A 20,509-nucleotide genomic window follows, 5' to 3' on the forward strand; every position below is an offset into this window, starting at 1 on the left:
AAGGCAGAGATCATTGAAGCCGCACAGCGTAACTATGGAACTTAACCATGTTTTCTGCAGATGGCATATCTTGCTACCTATCAAAGGAAGAAAACAACTAGGGATGGAAGGAAAGATGTTCCTTATTTCCTAGTGATAAAGAACAGCAGTTGTAGGTGCTATATCACGTGCATGAACCTCCAGGTTGCATCCGAGAAAGTTCTGCACACCTGGAAGTTGAAGGATTGGTGACAAGTTGTATGAGGGAGGAGCAGGAGGAGCCAGGGAAATGTTTCCACCCTCCTTCTGTCCTCCCATTCCTAGCTTGCTTAATTTGCTTCAGAATTTAGAGAAGGAATTAAAGCTGGAAAGTATGTGAAAAACTTTTTAAGCCTACAGACACTTCTTCTGACTTTAGAATTTGTTGTTATTTTGCCAGGAAACAATAAATCCAGATGTTGGACCATGTCAGAAATCCGGGCAAGGGAATGGATCGTCTCACACAGAATGGTGATGTGGCTTCTGATTCTAGTGGCGTATTTGTTCCAAAGCAATGTGAATTCGGGACGTTTGCCAACTAAAGCTGTGGATCCAGAAGCATTCATGAATGTCGTAAGTTCGGATTTTCCATAATGTTTTGGGGGAAATGAAGTAACTTACATGTTACTATTTGTATCTGGTTATTGTCTGCATTATGTATTATACAGTAGAACCTCTATAACTTGACCACCCAAAGGACTGTAACAAACTGGTCACTCTACAGAGGTGGCCAACATAAGGAACCAGGCCTACTGGGCTGATACGCACATGTAGGTGCATGGCTGGTCCATGAAAATTAGGTCAACTTAAAGAGGTGGTCAATGTAGGGAGGTGATTAGCTACGGAGGTTCTAGTACATTTATATAATGTATAAATACATTTTATACATACGTTTTTATATGTATAAAAATTAAATGGTAGAAAGAGTGCTACCCTGAGTGTCAGTAGACCTGGGATCTCCTGCAACAAATTCAATAAGCAAGTGATTTAATCTCTTTGGACTTTAAACACAATTTAAATTTTCCTCGAACTCTTAGGTTCATCCTGTGAGCAAAAAAAATAACTGTGTTATTTTGGGCCCACCCCAGACCCCTGATGATTTCCCATCTGTCTGTTCTTTTTATTCTTTTTTTACTTTCTCCCATGTGGTGAAGATGTCAGCCCTCGCTTCTTGCTATCAAGGCACCCACGTCTAGGAGCTTTGACTGCACTGTTCTAACCCACTCTCTCTATCCTGTTCTGGACTGGTAACTTTGTTGAACGGCAATGAAAAGACCCTCAGTGCCTGTTGGAAAAGGCATCCTATGAGTAAAATTCACAACAATAATACATCTGTTTAGGTCTACCAGGGGAATTTGGTGGGGAGGGGTATACTTTCATATCCTAATTTGGATTTTAGTAATGAACACCATGGAGGGCATTGTGATAAAAGCTACGGACATATTATTTTATTTCAGCTCCACTTCCCTACGTAGTAGATACGATCATCCACATACTTCAAATCAAGCACCTGACATGAAGAGATGGGGCAAGTTAAACAAGTCCTTGCCACTGGTACAATTTAAATTCAGGTCCGCCTAAGCACTAAGCCTATAATTATAACCACTCTGCATGCAATAAACACTCCCTGGTGAGAAGGAAGAGAGTTTCCCTCCAGATGAGTAAGATGGCTCTGTACAATTAACAACCACACAATGTAGGTGTATCTAACACCTCATGGAAAGACCAATTGTGACATACATTTATAAGAGTTAAGACTCTTTTTACAGGTGCTCCCTTCTACGGGTTCTGAAACTCTGAAAGACCATAGGAATATTCTGAATCTACATGGTGCTAAAGATCAGGTTTCTCTGGACCATTACAATGACTAATTGTCTTTTGATGGTGTGTGTGGATCCCTCGGAATGTTCCACAAACTTCCTCTGCTTTGGGGCAAGGGGAACTCAGTTAGCTGCAGACAGAGACCTGGGCCCCAACACTTTTACATTTGGGGTTTCAGAAACCTAGAGAATAAAACGCATTTATTTGGGCTGTGCCATGAGCAGCATATGGGACAAGTTCTCCATTGAAGGAGGATCCGGGTAGAGCTTCTCAGCGTCCGGCACATTATTTAACTAGTTCCCCAGTAAACGTGTTTACTGTTATAAATAACACTGGGATAAATATTCTTACAGGTATATTTTCATGTATACCTCTGATTTTTTTTCTTAAAATTTCAGGAAAGGACAATGGGATTAAAAGTTAAATATTCAATATGTTTATAATTTTTCAATTTACAATACAATTTAAACATTAAATATTATCAGTTTTTAAATATACATATGCATAGGTCAATAAACTGCCCTCGAAAAAGAGTTATACAAATGTACAAGTTCACAAATAATGCCTTATCCTTTTGAATACACTGGGCCTATATTTTTGTGTCTACAAGTTTATGTCCTGCTATTATCCTGTGTAAACTCTCCTGCTGAGTGTAGTCTTGAACAGCTGCCACCTGTATGTCACGTTCGTTGTGGCTGGAGTTCTTCTCCTGTATGTCATGTTTGTTGTGGCTGGAGTTCTTCTCCTTTGGGTATGTCCATGCCCTTATCTCTACCGCTTTGTGGGTAACTCCTATTCTATCCTGAAGGCCTGGCTCAAATTCTCCTTCCTCCCTCAGAGCTGGCCTTACCAGCTTTGTTCACTGTGCTCCCTTTGCTCAGAATTCCTTTTTCTGCTTCCTTCCTTTAGATCCTTCATCCCACTTTGGCATTACCTCCATCTTCTCAGTAAACACTTGTCACGTTTCTATACCCACCTTATCTCATCTCCCCAAACAGTTGACTACACATTATCCTTGAAGGATAGTCCCCAGATCACCTGCATCTGCATCAGGGAAGCTGTTCAAATGTCCATTTGGAGGGTTCAGCCCAGACCTACAGTGCCAGAGACTGTGAGAGTGGGGTTCAGCAATTTGCATTTTAATGAGCCCTCCACGTAGTTCTGATGCATGCTAAAATTTGAGAACTACTCGTCTATAAAGTTTCAAGGTTAAATATACAGTGGTACGGTATACACATATACACACATAGGCACGCACACAGCATTTTATAACACTTGGTTAACGGGGTTTTCATTACAGTGGTAGCTTCAAGCTCTAGGACCTGCTATGTGCCAGGGTTATAGTTACTGTTACAGGTGCCTGTCTTTTTATATCCCTTACAACAATCCATGGATTATGAACCATTAGTATCCCTAATTTACAGATGAATAAACGAAGGAATAAGGACGGTTTAACTAAATTTCCCACGGTCATAAGCTAGTATGTGTATCAGTGTTAGACCCAGAATAAAAACTCAAGCAGTGGCACGCCAGGGCTTTGTTGTAATGACAGTGGCACCCCAGGGCTTTGTCGTAATGACTGCACATTTTTGCCCTATATCCTACTCCAGGTAGTTCACCTGGCTTTCTCCCCTCTTGCTCTTTTTATGGTAGCCCCCGATACAGTTTCTTCCTTCTCTTGGTAACAACACTGGGCAAGAATGGTGAAGACGCTTAGGATATCTCTACAGCTTTATATTTCCTAAAGAGTTTCTGCATGTAACAAGTATACAGAGCAGGGATTCTTCAGCAGATGTATCACATAGGCATCAAGGCGTCTGGAAGCCCTGAGATTGCATGCTCGTGCAGCCACGTGCATGGCCATTCCTACAGGTCCCCTCAAAGGCACTGAGGGAACTTTACCCTAAAAATGTTCAGAATTGCTGCTCTTGAGCCTATGGTTTTAGAACTAGAAAGAACCTTCAGGAATGCATGGCCCAGAGATTCGCTTTAAGTGTCCTGAGGCAGGTGCCCCACTGGCTGCATTAGAATCCCTTGATACCTGACCTGAAGTGGGCTCAAGACTCTGTATACTTAAGTGATTCTGGGTGCACACTGAGGTTTTGGAATCAGTATTCTGGTGCAGTTATTCTCAAACATTACCGTGCATCAGAATTCCCTAAAGAGTTTGCTAAAACACAAATTAACAGATCCTGTCTTCAGAGTTCCCGACTCCGTAGATTAGGTTGGAACCTGATAATCTGCATTTCTACCAACCTTAGTGATGTTGATGGTTTGGGCCCAAGGTCTACACTTTGAGAACCATCTTTCTTATCCAGTCTTCATATTAAAGACGAAGAAAGTGAAAACCAGAAAGGGTTGGCTGATGTTTTTAATTCCCACAATTAGCTAGGGAAAAGCAAGGACTTTCTTGCCTATGGCTTACAGCATCAAAGATCACCAAGAATACAGCCATCTATAAATCAATTAAAAAGAAATTGTGCTTTTTCCATAGAGTGAAATCATCCGACATCAGGGCTATCCCTGTGAGGAGTATGAAGTCACGACTGAAGATGGGTATATCCTTTCTGTGAACAGAATTCCGGGAGGACCAGGGCAACCTAGGACAGGTATGTTTCACCCTGTATCACCCTAACATGGCCATCTTCCCTGCAGCCACGATTTCCCTGTGATTGAGTGAAGAGAGTCTGGGTTCTTAGGACAGACTGGGGCCCATGGTTCTGCTCAAAGGATCATGTCAGTTCCTCCATAAACTCCACCCCTGTGCACCGCATCAATTATCTCAAATAAACACAGCATTTGCTTTTCAAAAAGAATCTTTAAGAAAAGTCCATGTCTTGACCCCTTCTAGCACTCAACTCATTCCCCCACACCCCTTATACAGATATTCTGGAACATTCACTGATTATTCTTTGAAAAGACCATGAACCTCTCTGTTCATGAAGAATTCAAACTTCAGTATGACACCTGCTGCCAACCCCATACACTAATATTCCTCATCCAAAGAGCACTTGAGACATTTTTTTTTTAAACTTTTTCTTTTTTTTTTTTTTTTTTTTTTGGTTTTTGGCCGGGGCTAGGTTTGAACCCGCCACCTCCAGCATATGGGACTGGCACCCTACTCCTTGAGCCACAGGCACCGCCCAGCACTTGAGACATTTAAGATGTTGCTCAGCTTTTCATTGAGGGTGACTTATTTATTTATTTATTTATTTAATTATTTTTTTAGGCAGAGTTTCAGTTTGTCGCCCTCAGTAGAGTGCCAAGGTGTCACAGCTCACAGCAACCTCAAACTCTTGGTGTCTCTCTCTTGCTCAGGCTGGTCTCACACCTGTGAATTCAGGGAATCCTCCCGTTTCGGCCTCCCAAGTGCTGGGATTATAGGCATGAGCCACAGCACCCTTTTAAGGACCAGGTTCTATGTATACATTTAAAACTTTAGATACATTTCCATAGTTCATTTAATTCCATTTTTTGGTATATGGGATTTTCAGTTATTTCTGAATTTTAAAAAGTTTATCTTCATTACTAAAGTAGGCCAAACTCCCATGCCTTTTAGGCTAGGTTCCTTTAATACTCAGGATTTATGCTTATAACAGCAATTACATTATCTGCCACTTGCACAGTGAAATAAGTTCTTGTGTTCTTTGCATATGCCAGGTACAATGCTAACTGCATTATTTCTTTCGGGCCCATTTAATTTTCACAATAATTCTAAGAAACTGCTATTTAAGTAACTTGCCCAGAAAATCCATGCTAATACTTGCTAGCAAGTTGTAAAACCTGTACTCAAATCAAGATCAGTCTGCCACTATTGCCCATGTTCTTAACTAGATCCAGAAAGTACTTGGCAAATGCTACTGGGCCTCAGTGTGAAGAAGTTTCAGGGTTCTGTTTTGCTTCAATGTGTACCTGTATAGCTTTTTGTAAAACAGTTTTTTGTTTTTTGGGGTTTTTTTCCGCACTAGCTGCACAGTTTAGCACGCTCCCACCTCAGTGCCTTTGAACTTACAGCTCTCCCTCTGGACCACTATTCCGTCAGATATCTATGCAGCTTGCCCTGTCCTTCTTTCAGGCCTCCTTTATCCGAGAGTCCTTCCCTAGCCACCCTGTTCAAAATAGCAACCCCTTTACTCTGCTACTTTTCTGCATAGCACTTCATACCTCCAGCTGCAATAGATATTTGCTTGTTTATTGTCTGTCTCTCTACAAAGTGTAAACTTGGTGAAAGTAAAGACTGCATCTGTCTTGTTCAAAGCCATAACCAGTGGCTAAACAAGTGTCGAGCACATTCTAGATGCTAAAAAAAATTACTGGAATGAGTGAATAAATTTTGTATAAATAAATGAATAGCCTGAGGACACAGAACAAACTTTTTACAAAGCCCCACAAATCCTAGGTGGTGGGCAAGACACAGCTCTTCCAAGCAGTTAAGGGGCTGCAGCAATTTCTAAGGGTGAGGGTCCCCTGCAGTCTGGGTTCATGGACAGAGTTTGGCTTTCTCATATCTTATTAACTCACTGTCGACCAATTCCAGGTTCAAGGAATCTGCCTTTTTGGTCTGGTCAGTGTGGCATACTCCCCTCTAGTGGCTGATGTTGTCCCTGCAGCTTCCACTTGCCCCTCAAGGACGCATTCTCCCAGGACAAAGGGAAAGGGGATTTTTCACCATCTCTTCATAGAGGGTCAATGAAATTCATACTGAAAATAACTGAAAAATCTTTATGGAAAAGCTTATAGCTTGTGATAAAGTCTTTTTTATCTTTATCAAATCATTATACTTGGCTTCAAATATTTACATCAAGAAAGATATAGCCTGGAACATCCTCAGAAATGACGTCTTTTTAAAGTGTAGCCCTTACACACGCACCTACTGGCTATGATTTAAATAGAAGGCCATGGCTGAGGGGATGTTTGAAATGATATAAATGAGCCAGCCCTCTCATTAGGTGACCCACAAGTACAAACTGTACTGCTAATTGGGGCCAAGCTGACCCCAACAATAGGAAATGTCCTGAGGTCTCCCAAAGGAAGCAATGATCATCTATCTTTCTTTGATCACCCCATGTCAACACAACTGGGGTCACCTCCATGAGAGCAAAGAATATGAACCAAACGAGCAGACATCAAGGAAAACTTAACACCGAATTATTTTCTCCTGGCTCTGCACTTATGGTCCTCAGTGGCCTACACGTTCTCTCCCCAGAGGGATAAAATGAGGCAGATGAAACTCATAAATACCACCCAGATGCTAGATGAGTTTGTTGTAGAAAGGAGACTGCACACAGATTCTATTCCCTTTTGTAGCAACAGTAACAAGAGTTCCCCCTCTGATAAGAGGGCAGGCAGCATGCTGAGCACTTAGTATATCTCATTTGACTCCCCAAATCCCTGTAAAGTGGGCAATTGTATCCTCCTTTTGCTAATGAGACACTGAAGCTCAGAGTCACACGCTGTAGTGAAATGTAGCAATAACAATGACAGCAGCAATAAAGCCATTTTTTATTTCCTTTAGGCTGGGTACTGCAGTATGTGCATTTATGATATAATTTAATTGTCACAACTCCTATCAAGGGCATGATATTTTTCCCTCCTAATGGTACACCATTTTATTAATCTTTTAGTGATATTTCCTAATGTGAAAAGTGATGTATATCCCTTAATTTATCAAGTTGGGTCCTTCTTGATGCCTCGTATTATGAAACATGATGTTGGCTTATTTCAGCCATTATATATGGTGTAAATATTTTAATTATTCTGCAATCCTATCTCCTGGGCATTTTTGATATTTTCTGAAGAGCTCAGAAAAGTCCAATACAATGCAAGGGTATATTTAAGAATAACTAAGAATAAAAAGACATTTTAAATGTCTTACTACAAAAAATAAGTTGGTGAGGTGAAGGTTATGTTAATCAGTTTGATTTAAGCATTCCAAATTGTATATCAAATCATCACATTGTACCCCATTAATGTACACAGTTATTATTTTAAATAAAAATGAAATAAAGAAATAGAAAAAATTTTAATAATAATTACACAAAAACAACAAGTTAACTTTATAGACTCTTTCTCTGTGTCAGACATTGTACCACCTATTCCTTGAGTGCTATTTTATTTAACTATAACAAAAATTCTATTTCACTGATGAGGAAATCAAGACACAAAAAAGGTTAAGTAATTGGCCATAATAATTAAGCTAGCAAGAAGCTGAATCAAGATTTAAACACAGGATTATCCAACTTCAAAGCCCTTATACCTTAGTGAATAGCAATAAAGGTAGAGAGCACTTCATACCACTAATATTTTGGTTTTTGCAGGGTCCAGGCCTGTTGTGTTACTACAACATGGCCTGGTTGGAGATGCCAGCAACTGGATTTCCAACCTGCCCAACAATAGCCTGGGCTTCATTCTGGCAGATGCTGGTTTTGATGTGTGGATGGGAAACAGCAGGGGAAACACCTGGTCTCGGAAACACAAGACCCTCTCTGTGGAACAAGATGAATTCTGGGCTTTCAGGTATATGAAAATCTTGAGAATGAAGCAAATGTGGATGTCTGTTGGAAAACTGGGTAAAAACTGTTTTTTAGTATGGGGTTAATTTATTTTGCTGCATCACCAGTATCCCAACATGACATCCCCAGTTTTCTTAGTTAACTGGTGATTCTTCTGGGGAGGTAGTGGGGAATATTGGATTCCCCAAGCAGGTTAGGTCTGGCTATTGGGGTGATAGGGGTGTTTGGGATCAGGTAACAGAGATTGGAATGGGAGACAGGTAGGTCCATTTCCTTGCAGGTGGACAATTGTACTCCAGAAGGAGACCAGAGCAGGAAGCATTAGAAAAAATAAAATAAGAGAAATGATTAAGTCTTAGGGACCATCATTTTGACTCACACATCACTTATGCTCTTACAAAAGATTTTGAATGTTTTCATTTAAATTATCTATTGACATTCAACCTGCTCTTTGTGCCCACCAGAGATGAGTTCCTGCAGCCCCTCTAATACTTTTCCTATAAATGAATCCGCATGGCCCTTTGCTATTCTGCTAACAGTGTAATAGGAGACCTCCATTGGGAGGTGGCTCATGTCCCGGTAAATATTCACTGAAGATGATTATCGCTCTATGATAACATCTGGAGAAAACAGGCTTGCTGACACCCTGTGACTCCAGAGACAGCCACACATCACAGGTTTGAAATGAGTTTAAGTGTTGTGAGAGGCACCATAACAAGCTACTGGGGCTGACAAGTCACGGGATGGTTTGTAATCCTCAGGGTGTGCTTTATTCGTTTCTAATTGTAATTTTTCATATAACTTTGTCTTTTCCCCTTGTAGTTATGATGAGATGGCTAGGTTTGACCTTCCTGCAGTGATAAACTTTATTTTGCAGAAAACGGGCCAGGAAAAGATCTATTATGTCGGCTATTCACAGGGCACCACCATGGGTAGGTTCAAAGAAAAGCAGGTTTGTACACTCAGAAGAAATGTAACCATATAGTGCAAGCTATGCCTGGAATCAGTCGCCTTGCACTTCTCAGATCCAAGTGCATTATCTTAAGAACCATAAAGATCCCCAGCAAAGTGGCTAGCATATAGTTACCTCCCTAAATATATGTATATAATATACATATCTCAAAGTCAATATTATTGTATTTAATAATTTATTTCAAGAGAACCTAATTACTTGAAAACAAAATAGATTGTCATAGAGATCAAAGAGGAGTTTTTGCTATCTACCCTCAAACCCTGTAGGTTTATAGAAAAGTTAAGACACAGTCACACATAATTATCAAAATATCTCAATAAAAGTAAAATACACACTCTGAGTCCTAGGACATTCGCTATCCATGATGACTTATTTCTTCCCTCACAGGCTTTATTGCATTTTCTACCATGCCTGAGCTGGCTCAGAAAATCAAAATGTATTTTGCTTTAGCACCAATAGCCACTGTTAAATATGCGAAGAGTCCTGGGGCCAAATTTTTGTTGCTGCCAGATATGATGCTCACGGTATGTGACTTCCCAGAAAATATCTAGTCTACCTAGAAGTCTGCCTGGTTTCCTAAAATGTAGACTTTTAGACTGAAGCCTCTGCTTTTCTATCATGCAGTGTTACCATTTCACTTCATATTTTTACAGGGATTGTTCGGCAGAAAAGAATTTCTGTACCAGACCAGATTCCTCAGGCAGTTTGTTATTTACCTTTGTGGCCAGGTGATTCTCGATCAGATTTGTAGTAATGTCATGTTACTTCTGGGTGGATTCAACACTAACAATATGAACATGGTGAGTGGGAGCCTTGTGAATTCCCAGGGCCCCAGGGCAAAGCTGAGAATTATTCCTCTCACTCCTTGAGGGACAGAGAATGACAGTGAGGACTTAGGGAAAAGATGTACTCCCAGGATTTCAGTTCCTTCCAATTCATAAGCAAATGAGGGAAATGCTTCAGCCTGGGCTGACACAAGGTTAACGTAAGGGCCTTAGGTCTAGAGGCCGAGGCAGGTGAATCACCTGAACTCAGGAGTTCGAGACCAGCCTGAGCAAGAGCGAGAACTCATATGTACTAAAATAGAAAAACTTAGCCGTGCATTAGGGCAGGCACCGGTAGTCCCAGCTACTGGGAGGCTAAGGCAAAAAGATCACTTAAGCCCAAGAGTTTGAGGTTGCTGTGAGCTATGATGCCTCCACGGCACTCAGGGTGACAGAGTGAGACTCTGTCTCAAAAAAAAAAAAAAAATTAGTAAATGAAATAAAAACGTGAGGGCATTGCTAGATAATAAATCACAGATTCGAGATGGAAGAGGTCTGAAAGCAGCTTTGCTACAGTGACTTGGCAGATGAAAGGGAGCGATTAGAACCAGTCAACAGAGAAGTGCTGCACCTTGTCCCTTCTTCCCTCCACTAGAGTCCTCGGGGTTTGAAGTTGAAGTTCTTTGATGGAACATGAGAATGTTCCCATTTGGCTCAGACTATTAGTTAGGTTAGTGAGTGTTATTGGCAGTGGGTGGGGGGTGTTCCCCAGGAAGCATACTCTGAAATGGAGAGTAATGTGTAGAATGATTTGGGGCCAATACGAAGGATTGGGTAAATGGAAAAGTCAAGGTATGATGCAGATAGAATAGGAGCCTCTGTTGATCCTCAGAGATTTGTGGAGCCAGGTTGGTCCTTCGGAGCTCTCCCAAGTCTAGAGGAGAGAGCTGGGCCTTCATACCTCCGCATCAACCTGTCATTTAACGCAGCACACACCAGTCACAGGAGAGCACTGGGCAAGACCTCTCTCTGAAGCTGGGGCAAGCCTCAGAGCAGGCTGACAGCTGAGGGCTGTCTGCCAGCAGCACTCCCAGTGACTGGGGGCATAGGTGTCTTTAATCCTGAAGATTTTATTTCTCATTAAAAGTTAATAGTTTGGGCTTGGCGCCTGTAGCACAGTGGTTATGGCGCCGACCACAGACACCAAAGGTGGTGGTTTTGAACCTGGCCCAGGCCAGCTAAACAACAATGATAAGTGCAATAAAAATTAGCCGGGCATTGTGGCAGGCACCTGTGGTCCCAGCTACTTGGGAGGCCGAAGCAGGAGAATCGCTTCAGCCCAAGAGTTTGAGGTTGCTGTGACACCATGGCATTCTACTGAGGGCAACCTGGTGAGACTCTATCTCAAAAAAAAAAAAAAAGTTAATAATTTGATTTCTAGCTACCATTGATAAGCATGTATTGTGTGCCAAGCTAATATTTTCCCTACACCAAGCCTATGAGATGAGAGTTATCAACGTCCCTATTTTATTAAAAGTTAGTATACTAAGATTTAGTAGACAAATAACTCACCCAAGTTCACCTGAAAATTATATGACATAATTAAGATTTGAATATAGGCTCAATTCTACATCCCTCATCCTGAATATCCCTAGTAAAATTTTCTGAAAGAAGAGGTCATATCTCTAATGAAAAGTTATTCTCATATGAAAAAGAGGTGCCCAGGAATACAGTTAATGACATTTTATTTATGTGCCTGTGTACATTCTGGTTTCATGGATATTGCTGATAATTTAATGATGTTCCCATTTCTTAGTCTGATACTCCAGAGATTTACTCTTGACAAGCTGCCCATCTTGTGAATTTTTCTGTGTCCCACAAACCACTCATGCTTTGTTGCAGAGCCGAGCAAATGTATACGTTGCCCACAATCCTGCCGGAACATCTGTGCAAAATATTCTACACTGGAGCCAGGTGAGAATGCTGAATTTGAGGCGGCGCCTGTGGCTCAAAGGAGTAGAGCACCGGCCCCATATGCCAGAGGTGGTGGGTTCAAATCCAGCCCTAGCCAAAAACTGAAAAAAAAAAAAAAAAAGAGAGAATGCTGAATTTTCAGTCTTTGCTAAGGCTCTGTGCATATTTGGTGTAGAACAGTCCAAGGATGCCTTTTTGACAACCCAGGGAGTATTTCATGCCACAATGAGTTGAAATGCAATCTCATCAAGGCTGTTTCCACTGAGAATTTGATCAGGATCATTGGAATGTTTCAGAAGGTGGGAGAAGAGGACGAGAGTAGCCCAGGGACATATTTAGTGAAGTAATACAGCCCAAGTGCTGCCTGTCTGGAGCCACTGCACTGATGTGGCTGGAGAAGATCGCGTTTCCCCCTTCTCTTTAGCCCTCCTGCAGAAGTCAAGGAGCAGCAAAACACTAATGTGGGACCTAATTGCCCAAAGAGATTTCCACCAGGGTCCTTTGTACTGCAAACTTCACCTGCAGACACAAGGGGTAGGGATTGCATGTCTGTGTGCACATATGTGAGATAGAGACAGACAGACAGACAGACAGATTGTATCATCAAAACCAAAGAAGAGGCTCCCGTGCCTGTGGCTCAAGCAGCTAAGGCGCCAGCCACGTCCACCTGAGCTGGCGGGTTCAAATCCAGCCTGGCCCGCCAAACAACAATGACGGCCGCAACCAAAAAATAGCCGGGCATTGTGGCAGGCACCTGTGGCCCCAGCTACTTGAGAGGCAAAGGCAGGAGAATCGCTTGAGCCCTGGAGTTGGAGGTTGCTGTGAGCTGTGATGCCACAGCACTCTACCCAGGTTGACAGCTTGAGGCACTGTCTCAAAAAAAAAAAAAACAACAACAACAACAAAGAAGAATTCTGAGTTGTGTTAAATTTTGGTCACTATCTCCCGGGATCTCCACCTTGCACAAATCCAGGGCACACTTTCCTATCGTAGCCCACAGAGTGGTGCAGGGTGCCCTTCCTACATTAATTACAGCAGGGATGCCCTTCCCGGAGTTGATAATGTGGTGGTCAAGTATTTATTAACATATAGTCCCTATGTATATACGTATATGTATATATACATATGTATATGTATATATACATATATTCCATATATATATATATATTCCATCTTTCACCCTTGAAAAGAAAGCTTCATTCTTTTCTTTGCATTTCCCTTTGAAGTTTATCCCAACACTGATTGGAAGAGCAGTTCGGCCTTTGGTCTCCGCCTCCTTCGCACCTGCAGAGGGTGTAGCAAATTTCCACCACACCCCCATTACCACCCTTCTCCAGTGACACCTCTAAATACTTTGTAAATTTTTTGTCTCCTTTTAGGCAGTGAATTCTGGGGAACTCCGTGCATTTGACTGGGGAAGTGAGACCAAAAATCTGGAGAAAGGCAATCAGGTAAGAAAATCAAATACTATCTGCTGAAAATACATTCTTTGGAAATGTGTGAGAGGGAAGTTATAGCAACAGTTTATTCTAGAGAAGGGAATAAAACATGAGAATCCAAACCAAGAATAATATTCAGGGTTGAATTTGAAAATAATTAAGTTGATAGCTTAGCCAAGAAACTGCTCTCCTCCTCCAGTGAAGTAAGAGGTCTTTTTTGCTGAGATTGACTTCCTGCGCTAGGCACAGGGCTTCTCAGGAGCAAGGTGGGGTATATTTAATCCAAAGAAGAGTGCACTCTATGGGGATCCTGAAAGGATTATTTTAGAGTCATAAAAACAAAACAAAAAAATGAAGATGGTGGGTGTAAGGTTGTTTCATGGCACCCTACAAAGAACATTAAGAGGCAAGTGGAGATTGCTGTGTTAATTTTGCTTCTGCATTAAAACCTATGTGGTAGAGGTTGGGCTGCTTTAATTCTTCATGTCTCAATTTCTTTATCTTTAAAATAAAAATTATTGGATTAGAAAATTCTTCAGAGTTCTCCCTGGTCACACTTTTAGTGACTCTATGATTTGCAAGTTCAAAGTATGAAAAAAGGATGTTATTACTTTACCCAAGAAAATAAATAGCTAATGCTATGGAATGACATTAAATGTCAAAATGTAGAGAATTCAAATTGGATAGGTGTACTCTTTTGAGCATAAGATCTTCACTGAAGATTATTGGTTAGCATAGCAAATATTGATATTTACCATACAAACAAAGCTGGACGGAGCAGATTAGACACAGCCTAATCTTCCTTTGTGAGTTAGGACATGCTTTATATCCAATGCCATCATCAATCCAGATATAAAACGCTAAGAAATTGGACAGACTCCATCACACCTCTGGAGAGCAAATTCTCAATCACTGATAATTGGCTACTTCTTTTTTAGAATTTTCTTCACTATTTCCTAAAATATGTCTTTAGAGAAAGTATTCCAGTTCTAAGATAGGTTTACTTTTTTGTTTGTTTGTTTGAGACAGAGTCTTAGTTTGTCTCCCTCAGTAGAGTGCTGTGGCATCACAACTCACAGCAACCTCAAACTCTTGGGCTCAAGCGATTCTCCTTCTTCAGCCTTCCAAGTAGCTGGGACTACAGGCGCCCACCACAACACCCAGCTATTTTTAGAGACAAGGCCTTGCTGTTGCTCAGGCTGGTCTTGAACCTTTGTGCTCAGGCAATCCACCCGCCTGGGCCTCCCAGAGTGCTAGGATTACTGTCACTGTGCCCAGTCCCTCAGATAATTTTAATCAGCATTTACTAACTGAGTTCTAGAGGAAGTCAGATGTGCAGAGTATGCTCCAGAAAAATAGTAATGGAAGGGAAGAGAAAAAAACATACACAAGTTGTCATAAAATCACAGATATTTTGAGCTAAACATGACATTTAATTCAATCTTTTCACCTGTAGATGAGAAAAAAAAATTACTACTGACCTCATAGACTATTCCAACCTTTCTTATGTAAATTAGGCCATAACTCCAAATTATTAGGAAACCACAAAGAGAAACCAGAGTCTTTAGTATTAGAGCAAACTGACCAAGAAGTGGGCCTTCCCATTTCTATGAAAAATCCTGGATGCTGATTACTTTCAGGGGCTCAGCCAGCCCAGCTAATCTACCAGTACTGCTGAGTAATTCCCAGGAATTAGGAATACTACATACCATTTTGGAGGCGATTTTTAGGGCAGGAAATTGAGGCTTAAAGCAGGTATTTAACTTTTACCTCCCCTTGGTTGAAATGACCTGAGTGCCTTAGGTTTATTTGTTAATGTTCCCATGTTGTGGAGACACAGCCATGCTGGGCCTGACTCAGGCGGAGCCTGTGAACACATAGTCTTTGTGACAATCTGCAGGGCTTTCCAGTAGGTCCCTTTGCCTTTTGTTAGAATATCTCTAATTTGGCTCAGCGCCTGTAACTCAGTGAGTAGGATGCCGGCCACACACACCAAGGCTGGCAGGTTTAAGCCTGGCCTGTGCCTGATAGACAATGACAACTACAACCAAAAAATAGCCGGGCATTGTGGCGGGAGCCTGTAGTCCCAGCTACTTGGGAGGCTGAGGCAAGAGAATTGCTTAAGCCCAAGAGTTTGAGGTTGCTGTGAACTGTGACACCACGCACAGCACTCTACTCAGGACAACATAGTGAGACTCTATCTCAAAAAAAGAAAAAGAATATCTCTAATTCTTGCTTCATGAAATGTTCATGAATTTAGTTTTTAAAAGGACAGGTACTTTTTTTTTTTTTTTTTTTTGAGACAGAGTCTCACTATGTTGCCCTCGGTAGAGTGCCGTGGAGCAACCTCCAACTGTTGGGCTTAAGTGATTCTCTTGCCTAAGCCTCTCAAAAAGCTGGGACTACAGGTGCCTGCCACATTGCCTAGCTATTTTTTAATTGTAGTTGTCATTGTTGTTTGGCAGGCCCGGGCTGGGTTTGAGTCGCCAGCTCCAGTGTATGTGGCTGGTGCCCTAGCTGCTGAGCTACAGGTGCTAAGCCCATGTACATTATTTTTAAAGGCAATCAACTTATTTACAAAATATTTAATAGGAAGAAAAAAGTACAAGGCATTATTTGTTTTTATGTGTTTTCTCATTTGACCTAAGTAAGTTATTGCAAATATTGTTTCCATTCATAGATGAAGAAACAGAGGTTCAAGAACGTTAAGTAGTTTTACTTTGATGTAGGGGTGGAACAGAGATTCGTAAAGTATGGCTCCAATGCCCAGGCACCCTTCACTACAGCACATGGCGTCTTTATATTAGGTTTCTTGGAAATGTAACTTGAGTTTGTAGGTCCAAATGTTATCTAGAGTTAAAAATGATTCTTTTTCTCTAGCCAACTCCTGTAAGGTACAAAGTTAGAGATATGACAGTCCCTACAGCAATGTGGACGGGAGGACAGGACTGGCTCTCAAGTCCAGAAGACGTCAAGACACTGCTCTCTGAAATGACCAACCTTGTCTACCATAAGAACCTCCCTGAATGGGCCCACGTGGATTTCATCTGGGGCTTGGATGCTCCTCACCGCATGTACAATGAAATCATACATCTGATGAAGCAGGAAGAGCACAGCCTTTCCCAGGGAGTGTGTGAGGTCCTACTGTGAGACATCTGATACTGACACGTCTTGGGAATACTCCCGTGGGATGGGGCTAGGACCTGGGAAGGATTTTCAGAAGGATTTCCAGAATTGGAAACCTACTATCTTGGCAGAAGGGAGGGCAGAGGTAACAGTATGCATTCTCAGATTTAGTGCATTTGGCACTAAAACTGACATCAGCCTTATTTTCAGTGAATTAAACTACTCATTGGGTGAACATAGGTTTCATATGCTGCTATATATCCCAGTAGTCCCCAGACATTTTGGCACCAGGGACCAGCTTCATGGAAGATAGCTTTTCCACAGGAGGGAGGATGGTTTCAGGATGATTCAAGCACATTCCACCTCCACCTCAGATCATCAGGGATTATATTCTCACAAAGAAAACACAGCCTAGATCCCTGGCATGTGCAGCTGACAGTAGAGTTCACAATCCTATGAGAATATAATGTCCCCACTGCTTATCTGACAGGAGGCGGAGTTCAGGTGGTGATGGGAGGGACGGGAACAGCTGTAAATACAGAGGAAGCTTCTTCGCTGGCTCTCCCGCTGTTCACCACCTGGTGTGTGGCCCAATTCCTAAACAGACCACAGGCCCACACTGGTGCACAGCCCAAGGGGTGTGGACCACAGCCGTGTTCTACCATCCTTAATAGTAAATTTTACCTGACAGCCAGAATGTATCCAGGTATTCCCTATGTTATTCAGGCAAACCTCTTTAAAACTAAGCTGTATTTTTGGAGCAGTAAAGTAAAAGGACAAATTGGGACAGATGCTAAGGTCTTGAATCTCTGGGTTGTTGTTGACTTTGACAAAATAAGCTAGGCTTTTTTCACCTCGTTGCCATAGAGACATGGCAGGAAGCCAAGTCTACCTCAGGAAACCAAGCTGCTTCATAAAAATGAACAAAAAAAAAATCAATGTTACAATATATAAAATATGGTAAGCATCATCCAAATTAGGCCAAGTTTTACAGTTGGATCTCAGGGAAGAAAATTTTGTAGGATATTTATGTGTTTTCCAATAAATTTATTATGTATTCCATAAAGCATGTCAGCAGAGTCTCTTGTTTGAGAATTTACAGCCTGTTGCTAGGATACCTAATGGCTAGAATTTCCTGGCCACCAAAGTTTTCTGCCTATAAAAGTTAAAACCTAGGAAGAAAATTTTATAATGTCATGAGCATAATGAAACAAACTGTCACGCATTTTATTCTTTAATCTTGACAAAGTTAATGTGACACAGTCACCCCAAATCATTTGCAAACCTAAATTTATTTTTTTAAAAAATTGTTCAATTTATATACAGTTTCAAAGATGACAGTTATAAATTGTGTAATGGCTATTTTGCTAAATCCGTAAACCAAATTCAAGGTATACAGTGTGTCAGAGGTATGCTGTGGACGGTATACGGGTGTGTCAAATGCACTTGTTTTTCCTGCCCCCCAGTGTCACCAAGTTATTAAGAGATATTTAAAGGCTTCACAATCTATGTCTACACACTATTTTCCTCATAAAACATGTGCCCTTAGGGTTTTTTCATAGTTCAATAAATATTGCTGGTTTTGATTTTTATCAGACCTTTTTCTGTTCAAAGATAGTAAATCTTTCATTTTTAGAGTGCATGTGTAACCACATATAATGTAGCATAGCCTGTGCCTACAGCTATGTGTGATTCAGCCTTGATCTGCAAAATTCAATCATGTTTTTAAAGTATATTCTTACTCTGTCTCATTCTCAAAGAAAGCCAGATATTTGTATATTTATAATATAGTATATTGTATATTATATATAATATAGTATATTTATATATAATATAGTATATTGTATATTATATATATAATATAGTATATATTATGTAGTATATTGTATATTATATATAATATAGTATATTTATAATTTGTATATTGAGTCTTAGAGACACAATCCCAATACTACCTCATCATATAATTCTATTACTTGTGAAGAAGTCCTTTATCCAAATAAGGTACAATCATATTTTAAATTTCATCAATAAAAATAAACAAAACAAACTAGTTAGCCACCTGTATTTACAAGAAGGTCCTGAAGATAATATCAATAGATATGTGTACATGTTCAAACCAAGGTGGCTTTTATTTGTAAATTGATACCAAAATGTCTAGTGGAATGCTGGTAAAAGTTCTGTATTGTCAATTTGCCAATTTCTGTGACGTAAACACACCCACCACTAACACATGATCCATGTTTTTATTGAAGTTGTTTCATTCAAGGAATGTTTGCACATGACTCTCTAAACCCACACACATCTACACACCATTCTATACAAGTGCACATACTCTTGAGTCTTCCTCTCAGTACTCAAAGAGCTGGCTGAGAGAGACAGTTTGGCTTCCAGAGACCAAATACACTCTTTATAAGAGTGATAAAACTAGAAAGAGAGAACACTATCTCAGAAGATAACCCTGATCCTCTTCTTCAGGAGAAACTGAGCTTCTTGTTGTTACTGTTTGAGATGGGGTCTTGCTATGTTCCCCAGATTGGTCTTGAATTCCAGGTCTGCAGTGACCTTCTACTTCCACCTACCAGGTAGCTGGGACTTCAGTGAGCCACTGCACCTGGCTGAAATAGCAGTTTTTGGCTGAAATGAAGTCTCCAACAACTTTAGTGTTTCCCTTAGAAGTATTATTGCCATGGTGAACTCAATCAAGCAAAAAATACTGTAAATAAAAAGCTCTTTGAAAACATTACCCTGGCAACCATCATTATCTTCATAAAATAATGGCATCCAGATTGTGTGGCCCACAGACCAACAGTCCAAGATGGAGTTAGAACCCAGTCCTCTAACTCGATGTCTCCATTCGTGAAGTCACAAGGATTATGAAGCTTTCCTTAGCATTAATTCAATCTGGGAAAATCTTAACTTCCGTGCAATATCCAGTGAACTCTCACCATACTGAAGGAAGAAAAGCACAGTTATTTCCTACAAAGCCAAACATCAATGAAAAGGATCTAGTAAACAACTTAGATTAATTGACTCCCTGGCTTGGCAAGGGCTTGAAATGTCATTCAGTTCTAATAGTAATGGGATAACTATAACTTCATTCTTAATGAGGATGATTAATTTTACTGTTATTTACATCAGAAGCAAATAATCTACTTCAACATGAGGCCTGGATTAGAAGATGGAGCTAGCAGAAACTCATAGTGTGGTCCACAGATGCTTACCTTATTCTTAATCAAGGGGTCTGCATGGGCTTCCAGGAGCAGAGGGATGAGAGTCTGGTTCTTCATCTCACAGGCGTAATGTAAGGCAGTGCAGCCATACTGAAACACAGAGGGCCAAGGCTGCAGCTCATCAATTGGGGTCTCCACAGTTTGCAGCTTGTGGCTTCTATAGCTAGTCCTTGATGCTCAGTGGTGTACAACTGAGCAAAACAAACAGCCTACTGACTATACACACACACACACAAAATTGGCCTATAAGCCACCAATAACAGCCTTTTTCAATTTCTGTTCTAAACTAAAGAATGCAACTTAGGCCAGGCACAGTGGCTCAAGCCTGTGATCTTAGCACTTTGGGAGGCAAAGGTGGGAGAATTGCTTGAAGCCAAGAGTTCAAGACCAGCCTGAACAAGAGCAAAACCCCATCTCTACAAAAAAAAAAAAAAAAAATAGAAAATTGCCAGACATGGTGGTATGCACTTATAGACCCAGCTTCTCGGGAGGTTGAGGCAGAAGGATGAGTTAAGCTCAGGAATTTGAGGTTGCAGTGAGCTACGATCATAACACTGCACTGTAGCCCTGGTGACAGAATAAGACTTGAACAACAACAAAAAAAAATTCCACCTTATAAAAAGTTGATGCTGAATTGTGCCAAAGTTCC

General features: G+C 40.9%; 2 protein-coding genes across 3 annotated transcripts in view; one reads left to right on the plus strand and one right to left on the minus strand.

Annotated features, from left to right (window-relative positions):
* Nucleotides 1-303: 303 nt before the first annotated feature.
* LIPM (lipase family member M) lies at nt 304-17,532 on the plus strand. Its single transcript, XM_053585144.1, has 9 exons — nt 304-591; nt 4,334-4,448; nt 8,157-8,355; nt 9,174-9,283; nt 9,712-9,848; nt 9,978-10,124; nt 11,991-12,062; nt 13,442-13,513; nt 16,382-17,532. Exons 1-9 carry the CDS (start codon nt 445-447, stop codon nt 16,649-16,651), a joined length of 1,269 nt encoding a protein of 422 aa, XP_053441119.1. The 5' UTR covers nt 304-444; the 3' UTR covers nt 16,652-17,532.
* A 1,037-nt stretch (nt 17,533-18,569) lies between these two features.
* Nucleotides 18,570-20,509, minus strand: part of ANKRD22 (ankyrin repeat domain 22) — a 37,138-nt gene continuing 35,198 nt past the window's right edge. For both annotated transcript variants that reach the window (XM_053584676.1, XM_053584675.1), the window contains 2 exons: nt 19,852-19,950; nt 18,570-19,579 (listed from right to left, as the gene is read on the minus strand). In XM_053584676.1, the coding sequence (XP_053440651.1) occupies nt 19,502-19,579; nt 19,852-19,950 (177 nt within the window). In that variant the 3' untranslated portion in view covers nt 18,570-19,501. The remainder of the gene's footprint in view (nt 19,580-19,851; nt 19,951-20,509) is intronic.

This window comes from Nycticebus coucang, chromosome 3 (assembly GCF_027406575.1).
Source record: "Nycticebus coucang isolate mNycCou1 chromosome 3, mNycCou1.pri, whole genome shotgun sequence".
NCBI classification, from domain to species: domain Eukaryota; kingdom Metazoa; phylum Chordata; class Mammalia; order Primates; family Lorisidae; genus Nycticebus; species Nycticebus coucang.

Coding starts and splice junctions, on each gene's coding strand:
- LIPM (XM_053585144.1), top strand. CDS start 445: ATGTCAGAAATCCGGGCAAGGGAATGGATCGTCTCACACAGAATGGTG. Junction 8,356..9,173: donor GATGAATTCTGGGCTTTCAG/GTATATGAAAAT, acceptor TTCCCCTTGTAG/TTATGATGAGATGGCTAGGT. Junction 13,514..16,381: donor ATCTGGAGAAAGGCAATCAG/GTAAGAAAATCA, acceptor CTTTTTCTCTAG/CCAACTCCTGTAAGGTACAA.